The sequence below is a fragment of the Agelaius phoeniceus genome, chromosome 1, assembly GCF_051311805.1.
Source record: "Agelaius phoeniceus isolate bAgePho1 chromosome 1, bAgePho1.hap1, whole genome shotgun sequence".
NCBI lineage: Eukaryota > Metazoa > Chordata > Aves > Passeriformes > Icteridae > Agelaius > Agelaius phoeniceus.
The window spans coordinates 21,601,146-21,619,552 of NC_135265.1; the positions used below are offsets into that span (position 1 = coordinate 21,601,146).

General features: G+C 37.2%; 1 protein-coding gene across 1 annotated transcript in view; it reads left to right on the plus strand.

Annotated features, from left to right (window-relative positions):
- ITGA8 (integrin subunit alpha 8) overlaps positions 1-18,407 on the plus strand; it is a 113,372-nt gene that overhangs the window by 71,462 nt on the left and 23,503 nt on the right. The window contains exons 24-27 of the mRNA XM_054638490.2: positions 4,179-4,284; positions 6,057-6,215; positions 11,770-11,895; positions 14,690-14,803. Of these exons, the coding sequence (XP_054494465.2) occupies positions 4,179-4,284; positions 6,057-6,215; positions 11,770-11,895; positions 14,690-14,803 (505 nt within the window). The remainder of the gene's footprint in view (positions 1-4,178; positions 4,285-6,056; positions 6,216-11,769; positions 11,896-14,689; positions 14,804-18,407) is intronic.

The following is an 18,407-nucleotide window of genomic DNA, read 5'->3' on the forward strand; positions in this document are numbered from 1 at the left end:
GGTGAGGCCAAACCTCAAATACTGGCATCATTTTTGCACCCCTCTCTACCAGAAGGGCATTGAGGTACTGGAGCAAAGAGGAACAAAGCTGATGAAGAGCCTGGAGCGGCTGAGGGAGCTGGAGGTGTTCAGCCTGGAGAAAAGGAGGCTCAGGAAGACCTTACTGCTCTCTACAAATAACTGAAAGGAGGTTGTAGTGTGGTGGGAATCAGTCTCCTCTCCCAGATAACAAGTGACAGGACAAGATGAATGGCCTCTAGTGGCAGCAGGGGAGGTTCAGTTTAGATATTAGGAAAATCTTCTTCACAGAAGGAGTTGTCAAGCACTGGAAGAGGTTCCTCAGGGAAGTGGTACAATCACCATCCTGGGAGACACTGAAAAGACGAGTAGGTCTGGCACTGAGGGACACGATTTAATGGTGAACTTGACAGCACTAGTTTTATGGTTGTACTCCACAATCCTTAAGGTTTTTCCCAACCTAAATGCTTCTAAGATTTTTATAAGAATATTAGAGTGGCCTTTAAAATCTTGGAACTTGTCTCCTATTCTGGCATCCTGGAGGAAGTCAGGAGGATGTCTGGGATATTAGATTTCCTACATCTCCTCTTATGAAACTACAGCTCAAAAAAAAACTTGAACCATTATCAGATCTACAAGGGTTGAACAGGAGCTACAAGGCCCAGATTCACTTCCACAGTCAGGCCATGAGGCTTGGCTGATGCAAGAAGGGTAGATGTCTCTTATGTGATGCACCTCAAGGGACTGCCTTAGATGTAGACAAATATAAATGTATTTATTTATGGATTTTTTAATTTATAAAAATGTATTTATTCTTGTCACTTCTGAGACAACATGACTACCTAGTGCTAGCAATAAGTAAAATAATTTTGTAGATCACAGAGAACATGTTTTCTGTTTTAATATTCAATCTATAGGCTCTAATCTGGTCTAATATTCAGTCTAAATCTAAGAGATTTTAAAAGGATTTTTTCATCATATTTTGTAAGTGTATTCCAGATTAAGATGACCCTAAAACTAGTCAGGTGGAAAAAAAAAGCTGGCAGTCAAAGACTGTGTGGATATATGTCAATAATTTTATTTCTGAAAAGGAGCACTTGAAATACAACATGTTTAATAAGAACAGAAGTGAGAATATTATTTCATTCTCTGTAGCTAGTGGTAAGACGCTGAGATGAGCTGGATGGAAAGAGAGGTCAAGAATACAAAAGCTGTAATACAGAAGTAGAGGCTGAGGAGAAAAGAATCAAAGGTGTAAGTTAATGGGCTACAGATGTGTGAGAAAGTGTTGGGAGCCAGCAGCTGCAGGATGTTGCCGTGGGTGAGCACCCAGGCTGAGGACAGGCTGGAGTTTCAGACTGGAGCAGTTGTGATTACATACACAGGACTTCCCAGTAAGGGTTGCTTCCAGTGCTGTGGATTCTTTTTTTTTTTTTTTTTGTGAAGTCTCTCCTCACTTTAAAGTCTTACAAACTTTTTCTTCTTTGCAGACTCTTTGGAAACTTTGCTTCCATGCTTTTTCAGTGTTTCAGTGCCATAGAGTGTTCCTTTTAATGAAACCTTCTATAACTGTAAATTGATAAACCAAAACGTAAATTGATAGACCAAAAAATGACCACAAAATGCTCAGTTCTTATGAGCTTGGTGATAAGTGGAAAAAGTTGCTTGAATTGCTGCCTGCAGTTCTAGGAAACAGGTTATTAAATACAGAGGAATTCCTTAATTGAATGACTTCCAGTTTCTTTCCTCTTAAGTATTTTAGTTTCCTTATTAGCTATAGCATTCCCAAATGCTGTGTTGAGAGATTTTGCTAATTACTCAGAGATGCTAAAACATGCAGTTCCAAGGGAATTGCTCACCATTTCCTAGATAAAAGTAAAAGAGAGACTATGTCCACATTTGGACTGGAAAATATCTTGCATTAGTTTCTTTACTTTTCTTCCGAGAATTGGACAGAGTGGAACTGAATGCATTTTACTGAGGAAAAACAAGTATTTATGAAACTGTGCATATGCATACATGCAGATATACTTGCACAGTGGAACCATGCTAATACTTCTTCTGTGAGAAAGGAAGAAATCTTCTTCAATAGCCTTTTTAAGAGAAAATTAACGTAACTCCTTAGATAGCTCAGTAAGCAGTTGCTTTGACAACTAAGATTTGATTATTCTGCTTACCTTTCTTTGTCTATAAAAATGTAGGAGTTTTAGTATTGGCATTGTTATCTCCACTGCTGAAAAAGCACTAGAGGAATGAGGGATTCAAGAAGGAAGTAATTTGGATTAAGAGGATTTTTATCTGGCAGAATTTTTATTGTATATCCCCGTATAAGCCTTTTCTGTGCACCATACTTTGTTTGTCATATTTTTCAGTACTTTTGTTTCATGATAATTGTCACCTAAAAGTCTAGGAAAAATCCTTGTCTAATAATTCATTCAAATGTTAAAAACATTCTCAATTAAATGCAAAATAAAATAGCAAAAAGTGTGAATTTGTTTTTCTTTGACCCAATTTTGCTACTTTTGTGTCAATAGTGGAAGTCCTCAAAATAACTGTAAATCCTGTTAATATAAATGTTCTTATATACACTACAATAATTTTAATTTAATGTCTAAATTGATACTTTACATTTTGTAATTCCATGGATAAGAATACTTCCCTGGCAGTGCAAGAGAAAACACTGAGTTTTCAAGCCTCATGGCTTCTTCTTTTTGTCTCTGCACAGTTTCTGATTTGCAGTTTTTTGTGGTAGATAAAGGGTCCGTGTATGTGTCTTGGCTTTTGTAACAACACTCTGATGTTCCTATTCTCCAACAGCAATCAATAATTAAAATTCATATTGGAAACAAGATGATTTGTGAAACCGAGGCTAAGTACCTCATCAGAAATTACTTTTTAATTAATATGTTGAGTTTCTTTTATTATTAGGTTTGGCTTGTGAATTTATATTCTGGCATAGTTGTTAGTCCAAACTGCTGGGAATTTGAAGTCCGAGGAAGTATTAAGAGTTAAGATACTCTGGAATGCACCAAATTTCACCAAGAGTTATACTTCAGCTGGATGGCATTAAGCTGTTCTTCTCTGGGATTTCCTACTGCTTTGAGAGGCTGTATACTGTAGAAAATTTTCATTCATTGTATATGACATAAGAGCTGTAATCAAGAACAGTTTGTTCCTTCCAATAGTATTTTTTCAGCATTTGCAACAAAACTATCCAATCTTTTCTTCAAGGGGCAATCTGCACCAGGGCTACTGCAAAGTGATTAACATCAGTGCCTAGAAGTCTATTATGGTATTCAAATTTTACACTCTAAAAAAATTAATTATTGTTTTCTAACAGTTTTCTGTTAGCAAAACTCCAGCTTTGGCAGAACCAACACTGAAATTTTACGGATTTTCTTTCAGCTAAAGACTCCATAAATCAGCAAAACTGAGTGAGAGTTGACCCTGGCAAAGAAAGGGTAACACCATTTCCTTGTACCACCAAGGGCTACATGCAGTACTTGTAGGTGACAGATGTCTGTGCCAGAACTGACCTATCATGCTAAAAGAAATTCTTGGGATCTGATTTCCCAATTTCTGAACACCTGAGTGAGATTTAGTTGGCATCTGAATGGAACTGGTAAAATGAAATTCCAATTTTTATGAGAAATAAAATGTCTGTGATTCAAATAAAAATGTTAAGAGAAGACTACTTTCTTAAGGTCAGATAGAGAAGAAAAGGAAAAATTAAAAAGCAGCTGGAAAGTTGTCAAAGCATAAGTCACTGTTTTCTTTGTTTATGTTTTATTTATGTGTTGCAACTTGCAACAATATTCCAGGGAATGTTTTAACTGCCACTTTGTTTGCAAAGCAGTTGGAAAGCCTGGAGCACTGTTTTAGAATCCAGTCCTGAATTCTGTTTTTCAGTACACCAATTTCCATTATGACTTTATGGAAGTCACAATATCTCTGTTTCCCATGTAAGATGTTATGGAGACATTGTAGCATTCACCTCACCTAATTCTAATTAATGTGCCCAAATAACCAGCCTTTGAGGGCTCAGGTTTTTATAGTGGTCATCATTTTGTTCTAAAACTAATGCAATCAGTCACTGGTAACAGTTACTGTTTTAACCTGTTTTATACAGTTACTGTTTTTTACTGTTTTGTATGTTACAGAGTGTCTCACCCCCCAACAATTATTTTGCCACTTCACAACTGGGAACCCAAAGATGAACCTACAAAAGAAGAAGAAGTTGGTCCTTTAGTAGAACACATCTATGAGGTAAAAATTATGTATGTTTCCACAGGACCTCACGCTGCCCCCACTGAATTCCTGATGAATTTGGTTTATTGTCTTTATCTGTAGCTACATAAAGCCGCAGATGTAAATACTCTGACTTAGCACATGACCCAAATTTAATCTGGGAATTCACAACCCCGTTATCTGTTCATATGAGTGGAGGGGATATTAGTTTATGCTAGGAGTCTGTCTTAGATATTTAAGGGATTTATAAACATTTTGGGTGTTTGACAAGAATTAAAAACAGTGCTTAAAAGTTCCTTATAATCAATGTCAAGTATCTTCTCATTAGAAACTGTACATGCTGTGCACTTGAAAAAATGTTTTCTTTGACATTTAGCTAACTGAAAAATATAATGTAGACATACATGTAAAATACTCTGTTGAAAACAACTCTTAATGTTTGAAGTACAGATATTTTTACCTTGTAGTTCATTGGTTTTTTCCTATGGATGATTTGTCAATTAAAAGAGTTCAGCTTAGAAAAAGGGCATTGAGTGAACTGCATGGAATAGAAGCCATCCCTAGAATCTGATGGATGTCCTTTACTCTAGAGGGTAAAACAGGGGGCTTCACATATGGTTATAATTCACAAACTAGCACTCAAGGAAATATAAGCAACTGAGCTTAATCAGCAGTGTAAGATAACAATTTTCAGGACATACTAAAGTATAGTGAATACAACTGTAAAATACAAATTATCATTTGTGAATCCCCCCTCTTAACACATTTCTCTAAACTGAAAAATACTTCAAATCATCCTGTCTCAAGCATTTGAGTTGTTTGTGAAACTATATTTGTGACTGCAAATATATTAAAATTATTACAGTGATTACAGTTACTAAGGAAACCACTTACATGGTTTATATCAGCAAAGCATCCAAAAGACTAAGCAATCTCCCAGAAGATGTAAGATTGAAAGGGCTTTTTATTTAGTTGTAAAGGTCATCAGTCACAAAAATTCTGCAAATTTAAAAAAAGGAGGTTCTCACATCTCTAGGAACTTTGCATAAAGGTCCATGGTGTTCAGCTTCTTTAACTCTTCAAGCCCAGTGACAACACATGTCCGGACTCCTGATGTCATCAGTTATTTTCAAACTGTAAACTGATATAAGGAAACTATTTTAATAGCCTAGATTTGTAAACTTTTATTATTTCTATCTCTGCTCATTTTCCCTAGAAAAAATAATGTCCTGGGATATTAATTTAGGAAAACTAGTTCCTTTACTTCTTTTGAGAAAATCTAGATTGAGAATGTTGAAAATGTAGTTCTTAACCAAAGAAGTTAGTTTAAGTTCTGCTCTATCTTCTATTCTTGTGCCCTGAAATGTGATTCTTTTGTATTCTGAACTTTTTACTACTATTTTCAAGCGTGATCTGTTATAGCTCATTGTTCATATTTCTATGGGGTTCATTTGCTAGTGTGCTTTGGGTTGGAATTTTTTTGATACTTTTTTAGAATTCCACTCTTCATATGTAGGAAAAAATGGGAAAGGTGATGGATTTCTTAAATACACACAGAAAAGACTCTTCTCTCAGATTTGCCATTGGTTTTGTGACTAACATGAAGAGGTTCTTCTCTCATACCTGCCACAGATTCTCCATCAATAAAGTGATATTAATAATCTGTAATAATCTTCCCTAAATACTCTAAGTCTGTGTCCACTAAGAATTTGAAAATATCCAAGTGGTGGTTGAAATGTTTTTTGTTGTTTTTACCGCCTTGGAAAGTGCTGATCATATTTCTTCAACAGCTGCACAATATAGGACCAAGTGCCATCAACCATACAGTTCTTCATGTTGGTTGGCCTGTGTCCAGTAGAGAGGAATTTCTTCTTTATATTCTTCACATTCAGACACATGGACCATTGCACTGTCAAACAAGCTCTCCTATAAATACAATGCAAATAAAGGTAAGAACTTTATTTCCAACACTTCGCATTTTGATTGGGTTTTTTTGCCTACATGTCACATGGAATGGAGGTTTCTCATGAATTGAACTTTCTGGGGAATTTTTAACAGTCCAAAATCATTTTCCTGGGTAAGAAGCAAGATATAGATAGCCTATAACATTTCTAAAGTAAGTGCTTGGTACATATTTGGTTTCTGTACTCAATATGAGGAGAAGGGTGTGCTCAGTCCCGCTGTCAGTGCTACCAACAGAGATGTTACAGAGGGCCCTGTCCCAGTACCACCACTGAGGAACACCACACGTCACTGGTCTCCAACTGGACATTAAATATTGACCACAATTCCTTGAGTGTGATCACACAGCCCATTCATTATTCCCTGAGTGCTCTGTCAGATCCATGTCTTTCCAGCACAGAGACCAGGATGTCATCTGGGACAGTGGCAGATGTTTTGTCTAGGTGCAGGTAGATGATGTCAGTTGTTCTTCCCTTGTCCACCAACACTGTGACCCCACCATAGAAGGCCACCAAATCTGTCAGGCACAATTTGCCTTTAGTGAAGCCATATTGGCTGTCACCAGTCACCTCCTCATCTTCCATGTGCCTTAGCATGGTTTCCAGGAAGATCTGCCCCATGATTGGGCTGGGCACAGAAGTGAGACTGACTGGTCTGTAGTTCTGCAGATTTTCCTTTTTCACCCTTTTTAGAAATGGGGGTTCTGTTTCCCCTTTTCCAGTCAGTGAGAACTTCACCAGACTGACACAGCTTTTCAGATATACATAGTGGCTTTGCCAGTTCATCTGCCAGTTCTCTCAGGTCCCATGGATGCATCTCATCAAGTCTCATGGACAAGTGCACCTTCAGATTCAGAGCAGGCAGTTCTTCATTCTCCCTTCTGTGATTTGGGCAATGTGCCTGGGGCGTTCGCCAGTGAAGACTGAGGCAAGAAAGTCATTGAGTACCTCAGCCTTCCCAACACCCTGGGTAACCAGGTCTCCTATTTCCTTCTGGAGAGAACTTATATTTTCCCTCACCTACCTTTGAGTATTCATAGAAGCTTTTTGTATTGTTTTTAACATCCCTGGCTGCATTTAATTCTCTTAGGGCTTTAGCTTTCCTAACACGATCCCTGGCTGCTTGGACAATTTCCTGTTTTAAGATCTATGTTTGTGATGGCAGACTCCCTCAAAAGAGCTTGGTCTGGCTCAAAGTCAGAAGATTAGGCAAAACACAGCTCTACATATTATCCCATCAAAAACAAGGTATCCAATTTATTAGCATGACTGATTCCAGACATTTCTGGAGTAAACAACAACACTTCTCAAGTTTAAGCAGTAGCCTGTTAAACATCTTTCAGGGAGAGCTGCATTCCAAGTGCTGAAAATGCTCTACATCTTTTGCATACCAGAATGGGTGTGAGTTCAGTATATTGGATAAAAGGGGAGACAACTTTCTAGTGATGAGGAGTGGTCACAACCTAAGGAGTTACAAGTCAAGTCTTTAGCCTGAACAGACAGAACTACAATATACTTTAAAAGAGTAAAGAAAAATTGATGTCTACAAAATACAGTATTGCTAGAGTTTTGTGTTTCACCCGGGAAACCAAAGAGATGTTGGAATTCCACACTTTTATTTAGTTTCTTTAGAGAAAGAAAAAGCAAATGAGTGATAGAAAATCTCTGTCCATTTTATACCCAAAGCACATCAAGATTGGAGACAGGGAATTTTTTCTGTATATCTTTTCTACCTAATTTTTCATCTCTTTTTCAGAAGTGGTGAGGAGGAAGAAGCTACAGTGCTGCATTTGTACTTGCAAGCCTAGCTTCTCAAACTCACTGATCAGATCAGATTGCAAGTATGTGAAAAGCAGTTCAGCATCCTCCCACCCTAGCCATCATGTGTTCTGTTTAAATTGAATTAAGAAGCTGTGTAGAATACTGCCACAGTTCTTACTGACATTTTCAGGCAATGTATATTTTTTATTTAATTTATTTTATTTTTTATTATATTTATTTTTTAAGACGTTTGCTCTTCCTTCTCCTACTTGATAATGATTGCATCTGTTACATAAAAAAGACTGAATTCTTGTGAAGCTTGTGAGAAATTTTCCTGTAATAACGGTCCCTCTGTTGTGGCAGAATATGGCTTTAGATGCACATTTGTTATGGCAAGAAATTAAATAGCCTTTCCTTATTTCAGTTTTTCAAATCGTTGAACAGTATGAATACACAAGTCAGGTTTCAAATATGCTTATCTATTGCTTCAGATGGCAAGAAGACACAGAGACAAGCTTCTTCAAGTTTCATATAAACAATGGGATGCTTAGCTCAAATTTCCAAATAAGGCTAAGGACATTAAATGCCTGACTTCTCTTGGATATCTGAACTTATCTCTCTTAGGGCACTGAGGGGTTTCCCCTTTGAAATGACTCTGATTTTTCTGTTTCAATCAAAGCAGTACATTCCTCCCCACTGCTAAATTTCTTGTCTTGTAAAAATGTTTTAGTTGAGCTTTGCTGTCTAGTCCACAAAAATAAGTTGCACCTATGCACACACGGGAAGACTTTTGTTTGGGAACTTTTCTTTAGCTTATCTTTCTATGAAGACAGAGAGGGATGTGAAAGGATAATAAAATTATGAATCCAAAAAAGGTGAAAAAAGGAGCAAAAGTACTTATCAAAGATATGGAATGAATTCCAATGCAGAAGAACTCAGAACTCAGTACACTAGGACACTTCAGTCTAGAAAAGAGGTGACTGTGCACAAATATGATCCTCAAAATGTGTAGTGGCAGGAAGAGTGTGGGTGTGGATTGACTGTTCTCTGCCTCTTCCTGCACAGGAACTGGAACATCTAATGAAGTCTGGGGAGCCAGATTCAAAACAAGCAAAAGGAAGTGATGGTTCATGGTGGCAGGTCTCAGGTGTCTGGAATTTGTGGCCAAAGGGAAGTAGGCAAGGTTAAAAGTTTATGTGATTCTAAGAGGAAAGTAAACAAATTCCCAAAAGAGAAGTCCAGTGAAGATTAGTAAATGAACACAAACTTCATATAGATAAGGAAGCCCCTGATCTGAAAGCATTTGGAAGCTGAAAGTTATTAGGAGAGTGTTGTGTATGCATGCCCCCATTCTTAGTTCCTTCTTACTCTTCCTAAAGGCAGCTGTGATGAGAAGAGGGCTCAGTTAGATTCCCTCCTGGCTTGAGACCATATTCCTGATGAGTTGTTTTTTTCTCCCAGACTGACGGCAAAAAGCATTTTTATGAAACCTGTACCTATAAATACCACTGTGGTAGAATACACAGACACATGGTGCATTCTCAGTAGCTGAGCACTGCAGTACCACCAGCGAAGCATCTGTCAGGGAAGCAGTGAAATAACAGCAAAAATCCACCACATGTATGAGGTACATCCACCAACATGAGTGGCAGGAGCTAACCCCTTCCAGAGGCAGGCTGCTCATGCTGTAAAACTGTTAGTATTGTCTTTAGGACTTGATCTTAGGACAAAGCAATACCATCCAATGCATTGCTCTTGAATGGTCACCAACTGCTCTTGTGTAATTTTGTGCATAATCTAGTAATATAATATATTTATATTATAGATACATATAATATATATTGTGTATATATATATAATATTAAATGTATAATGTAGTATAATATAATATAATGTATCTAACATAAAATAATATGTATAATCTTTGTGTAAAAAAGTCCTCTTCCAGAACATTTCTGATGGAGTTACACAATGCAGCAAAGGCTGTAGCCTGGCTAGAAAACCAGAAAAGTGGAACAGGGTATTGGAATGAGAAGTGGGGAACTGGAGAGGTCTGGAAACCTGCTCAAAGTAATAATGCTCAGGAGAAGAAAGCAGTACAGTTTTCCATGGTGGGGAAACTGAGGCAGTCTGCTGTAGTTAAAGGGAGGGACTGATCCTCTAAGATAGTGTGCCAGATACATGGCATATAAAATAGCACCAGAGAGAGATTATACAGTTGAGCAATTCCATGTGACCAGATCAAGAAGATCTAGGCCACTGGACAAATTCTGCTTTTAAATGGTTGAAGGAGACACATGTGTTTCTCTTAACCACAGAGGGCACTTTTTGAACCTTTGCTGTAACAATTCACTAGGATACTAACACTCTAGGATCAATGAAAAAAGAAAAATGTAAATATGAAAATCCTTTGGTATTCAAATGGATCTACAAATATATCCATTGTGATCATATATTGAGGGTTTCTTTGCAGGCACATTACTATATTGTGGGGTTTTTTTTTAATTTGTCATCATTAAAGTAGTCTATATGCTGGTGAAAGAATTCTGAGAGTTTGTATGTTACCACATTGAGAGGGAGAGATTTACTAGCTACTTATGGGTTCCCTTATTGCAAATAGACAATGTTAATCTCATGAAGCAACAGAAAGAAAGAAAAAAGGGGGATTCTTTTTTTCATGTGTTTTCATCTGTTAATGAATTATATACTTTGTAGGATGCTTTTGACTGAAGATCTCAGACAATGTTAAATGTTTATGTTCTATTTATAGCATTCTAATTTTAATCAGATAAATTACACCAATTTTCCAAATCCAGTACTACACAGCACTAGTGTGTGAGAGGTTTTGTGTGTTTATAGCTATTCTTTCCTTTAATGCTACAACATTTATTACAATTACAAACATTTTCTTTAGGAATTTGTTTAAGATATTTTGTGTTCAGAGGTTAAAGGAACTGATAAGAAGGATCTGATGCAGCACTTTATAATCTGATGTCCTTAAGCAATAGCTTTGGCTATATTTAGTTGAGTTCCTGTTGAGATCTTACTGTAAACTTCTATGTATATTTTATTGTGATTTTGCATGATTGGATTGTCATGAATTAAAATTTATCTTTACTTCTCTAGCAGTTGGCTCCAGGAGTTATATGAGGCTTCATGAAAGAAGCCATAAAATGCCCTGTATAGAAATTAAAGACAAACTGCCTACAAAAAGTAGTTTTTAATTGGAGAACAAAAATCTGTAAATATAAAGCTGAAGAGAATGCATCTTAATGCAAGATTAAAAATGAAGAAGCTGTTGCATTTTACAAATTTGAGCTGTTACCAAAACAAATCTGTAACATATTTGTTATATGATCAAAAATTGTGTTATTTGAAGTCAGACTTCCATTTTTTTCTAAAACTGGTAAAATCTTTACATTTTAATAGGCAGATTCTGATCAGAAGTAATGAATAAACTACTGTGCAACAACTCTGAATTTGACCTGTTATATATATCAGAATTTGCCCCTGAGAATCTAACAAAATTAAGTAAAGCAATGAAATTGACTCCGGTACAAAGTAGAGAAAAATGTTGTCTGCTGTGATTCCTATAACTGGGTAATATCTTGCTGTGCTATTACTCATCATGCTTCTAGTTGAAGACAAAGTATTCTCATGGTTGTGCTGTTCAATTGAAAAAACAGTGTTAATCCAAAATTCAAGACCTCTGAGACAGGAACAAATCTGTTAGAGTCGTTGTATGTGTATGTCATTACCATTCGCATTTCTCTCTTTGCAGTTTGCTGTTCCAGAAGACACTCCTGAACTTGCTGCTTTTTTATATAATTCCACAATTTCTCATTACATCAGGAGAAGGGATGTTGCAGTAGCAGAACCTCACAGGAAAAACTCTGCAAGAATATTGGTGAGCTATCTAAAAGTTTTGTACTGGGAGTGTGCAGGGAAAGGTGAGACTCTACAGTACCACAGGCCAGGCAAATGGGACACATCACTGTATTCTTAACAGTCCAGACAATGCTGCAGCAATAGCAATGCTGTCTCTCCTAGGGAAATAGTTCTGATTGGACAGTCTGGTACCTGAGTATTTGTTCTTGGCTGTATTTTCAGAAGTTTTTTTCCACTCCTGCATTCAAAGTGCCATCCTTAGCATACTTCAGCCCTGTAGGTGTCAGCTGCCTTTGCCTAAAGGCAATGTGTGAACACAGTGACCTTGAGATCAGGCAAGGGATTCACAGTCAGTGCTTTCCCTCTATTTTTATGAACCTTGGGCAGAGTTTCTTTCATGCTGCCCAGTCTCTTATTAAGCTGTTTACTGCAAACTCGTGCTTGAATTCCTTGACCTCACTAAAATTTGGAAGCAAAGAACCTCACAAATTTAAGTGTTCTGGACTAAGAGAATAATTATTGCTTCTGAAAGTTAATTTGGCAATTTTTATAACAGGAAGAAGATAGAATCTGAAAGTAATGAAAACTGTAATGTTATTAAGAACAAAATCACAGTTTAACCCATTTTAAGCAATAATCACTGTTGATTCCTGTGCCATTCTTTCATCAACCCAGTACCCTAGGAAGAATCTGATTCCACTGGATCTGAAGGAAAAATGCCAGGACTTTCAAAGACATGCCAGTCCATATCATAGAACAGTTCTGTGTTCAGATCCATTCTTCAGTGATATCTTAAATTTCAGGCATCTTTCTGAGTGACTAGGCTTGTGGGCTGCCAACATAAAAATGACTGCAGCAACTAGAAGTGGTAAACAAAGTTCTGAAGCATGCACTCTGTTTGTAACTTAAAATATGAAGCAGGGAATTTTCTGCTGCTTGATCTAGATGGAGCAAACTTATTTAGTGGGGTACTCAGTAATAAGAAATTGGCACTTTGATGAGCATTCTTCTAGTAAAATATGCTTTTGGTCAGCACAAAATAATAGGATTGGGTGCAGTGCTTACCACTGGATATATAGAAAGACTATTCCAGAGTGAGCGTAGAAAAGCAATGTCATTGGTTCAGTTAGAAGGTGTCCAAGTACTAATGCTTTCAGCATTAGTTACTGCTGATGCATAATTTTTTTTTTATTTGACATATTAGAAGTGTACATGGTAAAATGAATGTTGCTCTGGAAAAGACTAATTGGCCAAAGATAATTCTGTGTTTAAAATTGTAATTTTTTTAAAGAAATTTTAAGTTATTTTCATTTTCATCAAAGCATTTTCACAGAGAGACAAAATGTTCTGAGAACCTCTTATTCTACTTATGCTGTTGATTAAATATTTGGTTTCTTTTCCATTAGTTCCAATGTTATATTGTTCTGGAAATCACTACAGGCTAAATGCATTACTAAGAAAAACAGAAATATGTGTTCAGGTCCTAAAATGTCAGCCAAAAGTAGACTTTTTTGCATACTAATGATTTGTTTTGCTAATGTGTGTTTTTGACCACTTTGATTAATGAAAACAAGTCTTCTCCTTCCTGCAAAATAAATAAATCTGTTTGGAGGATGTTTAAAGCCAAATAAACAGATACTCTAAAATATTCATTTAAAAAAAAAAGTTTATAGTTGCAAGTTCCAGGGTTTACAGTTTAATTTTCAGTCAGATAGAGAAAGCAGCAATTAGCCATACAGCTTCTGCTTATCCTCCAATAAGACAGAGATTTGTGAGGAAAGCTGTCTATAAAGATACAGGATTCCTTATGAGTGTTTTCAGATCTGTTCCATGCATCATCATCTCATTTCCTGCAGATTGGGTATTGGTAGTGCATTCTCACTAGGGAATAAACTTACTTTTCAAAACTGAGCTTTGCTTTTGAGGTCACAAGGCCTTCTGTCATGGGAGGGATTCTCTGCTTTGTTATAAAAATAGGAATCAATTAAAACTTCAGCCTTCCCCTGAGCCAAACAAAACTTTTCAGATAAAACCCATTTGTATATACAAAATTTTTTATTTTTTCCACAAACATTTAATCATTTTTTATGGGATCGTTTTTCCTTTTTATGCCCTAAACAACCACATAATTCCTGTGGTTACCCCATGAGACTCTGCTCATTCCCTTCAGTTGCTTCCAGTCAGCTTTTAACCTTTAGTGTGACATTCTTTTGGCAGACTTCAGGAGTATATAGTTTTGAGTTGCAATGCTTGGCTTTTGCTTTCAGCCTTGTCTATGGGCCAGAATCACTGCTCATCAAGAATGCTTCATGGACAGTAAGCTTCAAGGAAAGCAACTAATGAATCTCAGCAAATGTTCTGGCTGCTATGATGTAAATATCAGTGGGAAAACCAGGAGAGTTAGAAAAGGGGAAAGATTTAGCAATATAAATAAACACTTAATGCATAGAGAACAGAAAAAGTGTTGAAATCATAAAATGATTGATAGCTGAGGAAAAAGCACATGCTTCAAAGGATTGGTAAGTGCCTGGACATTTTAAGACTTTTTCAGAGCAAACACTTTTGAAAATTATTACTTTTATTTTCTTTACTATAGGTGTTTGTATTCACTGGTGATTCAAAAAGAATCTGCTCCTTGGTTTAGAGTTATCACAATGACTCATGGGGTATCTCACAATATATTAGATAAAATTACTGATTTCAAACTATTTAGCTCTTTAAGGAAAAGTTTATTTGTTTTTGCTTATTTACAGCATTTGAAAATGATTTTGTTTTCAAAACATAAGTATGTCTTCCCTTTATTTTTTGCTCAGAACTGTACAAATGTGAAGTGTGTCTTAATTTCGTGCACTGTGGGACAGCTGGAAAGAGGAAAGAGTGCTGCACTAAAAATCAGGTCCCGGCTCTGGGCACAAACATTCCTGGAGGTAATGCAAACAAACATCTCTTTCTATACACATATAAAAATAATTTATTTGAGCAGATATTTTAAAATAAAAATTAATAAATTAAGTGGGGCAAATGTAAATACTTGTTACCATTTTCTTTGAAGATAACATCTCACTGGTTCCTGTCCAGGTTTTTTGGATGCTGCTTACTTTTTTTTTCTTGCTATCACTCCTTCTCAAATTTATGTCCTGAATCCTACTTGAAGATGCCAAGATTATTTTTAAATACCTCTCCTGGTTTTGCTTCTGCTTTCCTGGACTGACCCAGATGTCCTGCATTTATAACCTCTTTTCCAGTGGAAGGTTTTTCTTGGAGCCAAAGAGTGTATCATGTACACTATGTCCAGCTCAAACATTCATTGTTATTCATTCTCTATTAATCCAGGGAAGAGTAATATGCATCAAACTCATATGATACACGACACTCATGTAGTGACATCTGTCTTACTGCTGAAAGGGGCAGTGTAGATGATGGAAAAAAATACAGCTTCTCTTTGCAAATTCTTGCATTTCCAACTTCTGCTCTCAGGAACTGCATAAAGGGACCTGTTGGAGTGAGGGCAGAGGAGGGCCACAAAGATGACTGGAAGAATGAAACACTTCTCCTGTGAGGAAAGGCTGAGAGAGCTGGGGTTGTTGAGCCTGGAGAAGGGAAGGCTGCAGGAAGAGCTTATAGCACCTTCCAGTACCTAAAGGGTCTTCTGAGAAAGATGGGAACAAATCTTTTAGCAGGGCATGTTGCAATAAAACAAGGGGTAATGGTTTTCAACTACAAGTTGAAAATCTATTTAGATTAGATGCAAGAAAGAAGTGTTTCAAAATGAGGGTGCTGAAATGCTGGAACAGGTTGCCCAGAGAGGTGGCAGATGTCCCATGCCTGGAAACATTCAAGGTCAGATTGGACTCTGAGCAGTTTGTACTAATTGAAGATGTCCACGCTTATGGCAGCCTGGACATCTTCAATTAAAGTTCCCTTCCAACCCAAATTATTCTATGATTTTGTAAGGCAGAGGGATTTTACTGTTAGCTTTGCCTCATAGCTGGCCTTGTGTCTGTATTTACTGTGTAGTTGTCATACTTTTAACAATGGAAAATACAGTGAGAAATTTATAATTCCATTTGCTGTTATTAAGAAATACCTGCATCTCCTGTCTTGATCAAGCTGATTTATTATTGGCTTGTTTTTCAAGGAATTCAGGATTTCCCAGTCTTTCTATCTGGAATGTAAGAACCTTTCCTGTGTTCCCTACAGCTGTGGGAGAAGAATTCTTTATATGCAGGGTACCTCTTACCCTAGCAAGAGAAGAATTGAGGATCTTCAGTTTACAGCTTTAAATTAAGCTCCTCATGCCTTTGAAGTTAATTTCTCCCTTCCCTCAAATATGAAAGTAGACCAAAGAAATTCATCCTCACTTGCTTTCCTAGAGAAATGAGAGCAGATAGGATAAGATTTCCAGAAAGTTGAATGCCAGCTCAGTAGCTAACCAAATCCATAATGGGTGCAAACTTTTGGGAGGTCATTGGTTTCTCTTGGTGTACAGGACTATGGCAGTGGTTACTTGAAAGGGTGACTTGAAAGGTTTTTCTACCTAGCTATCAGGAGGCCAGGTCACATGCTGTGTTTCTTCTCCAAAAGCTGTTGTAGGACCACTGTGACTGAAGAGCACTTAAGTTCTGTCCTCACTATCTGGCCTTGCTTGAAGAAAAAAGATTTCTGTCTCACTCAGTAACAGAGGACATCCTTTCAGAGACTAAGTGAAATAATTCCTGATTTGTTAGTGCATTTTCTTTCTATGAACAATCCATCCCAAGAAAATTTCATGTCCTTTCTTCAGTTTGATTAACACAAATAAAATGTTTTTAAGAGGAATCGTATTTTAAAAATGTTAGCTATGTCTAGATACTCTAGACTGGTTGTGCCTCATTTAGGTTTTCTGAGTGAGTCATCTGCTAGTGCAAAAAAAGGCAAGGTCTGGTTCAAATTTAAGCCCAAAAGTATGACAGCTTGGATGTCTCTTTGTCCTTTCAAATCTGGGAATTGGGATGGACATCATTTGGTGCAAGTTTTTGCAAAGGGCAGAAAGTACCAGTATGTAACCATCCCTGCAGCTTTAGAAGAAACATATCTATTGGGAAATAGAATGGACATTTGATTCCATTTTTTCCAAATTCCATTAAGAGACTGCTGGACAAGCTCACATAGGCTAGTCCCTGTTAAGTTCAGGTAAGAACTTCACTGCACTGGTTCTCTGTTCTCTGTTCCTAACACACAGAGAGAAGCAGAGATATTATCCTTGACTGGAACAATGTGTGGCAATTTTGAGCACTGCAGTAGGCAAACAATAACAGAGAATCTTCATCATTTTCCTCACCAAGCAAAAGATAAAGCTCCCTTAGTTACCTTCCTTACTGGGAACTGAGCCTGATGTATTCCAGATCCAGTCAAGTCCTTCTCCTCATCATTCTGCTGGTGAAATATAATTAACTCTGTAAGGGCCAAAAAGTAGGTCTGGTGAAAAAATCCTGTGCACAGATCTTTAGATAAAGTTTCTGGGCTATTTACAGCTATTTCAGTGGAAATTAGCCTCATTAGGATTTTACTAAGCCTAGTTTAGTATATGTCAATAAATATCTGTAAGAGATTAAAGTTAAACAAAATTAATGAGAAGTAATTTCTCTGAGTTTTTGGCTGTGACAGAAGATGTGTAACAATTGAAATAAACTAGCTACAGAAGACATGAAATCTCCTTTTTTTGGATAACTCTTAGTGAAAACATAATCTTTTTCTGGGGTTTAACCTTAGTTGGACTGACTTAGGTTCAGAACAAGTATAACTGCATGAAATTCAGTGGCATGTTTATTGCAGGAGCAGTGGAACTCATTTTATGAAATTTTAGTAATCTGAAAGTTAGATGCCAAAGCTGGTTGCTAACTCTGTAGACAGTGACAAGACAGAAAGGTGTCTTCAGAGGATCCATTATCCAGCTGATTTGAAACATCTCTCTGTCTGATCTGGATGGGGAGAAGGGTCAAAACCTTGGGCCTTGGGACATGGCTGTGTGCAAACACCCCAGGCAATTCCGGTGCTGCAGTCCCTTTAGCTCCTCCTTGCTCCTCAATAAATCCTGCTTGCTCTGCCTGCACCTCCCTTCACTCAGTGAGCTCCTGGAATGTTACACCAGCCTGTGGGCAGGGACAAGGGTGAGCCATCCTGTAGATTCACAGGGAGGAAAGACCTCGTGGGAAACACTCCTACCAGATTACTCCACTGGCCTTACATACCCTTGCTATCAAACAAGACTTTTTATGGGCTGTGATTTTACCTTTTCCCTGTAAACATTTCTGTGTCCTTTCAGTAGTAATTTGCAATTCTTGTTAAGAATCAGAAAAATTCCACTCAAAGCAATAGAGTATTTTTCCTAAGTAGAAAAAGGTGGTTCCCAGAGAACTGTTGCATCGCCCCATTTATGTCTAATTATATGCCAGAATAACGTGATCTTTATTTCACATGCAAACTTGGAGACAGTAAATAGTGTCCTAGGGTCTGGTTGTCTTCCTTCCACTCATCTCAAAACAGTTCCCT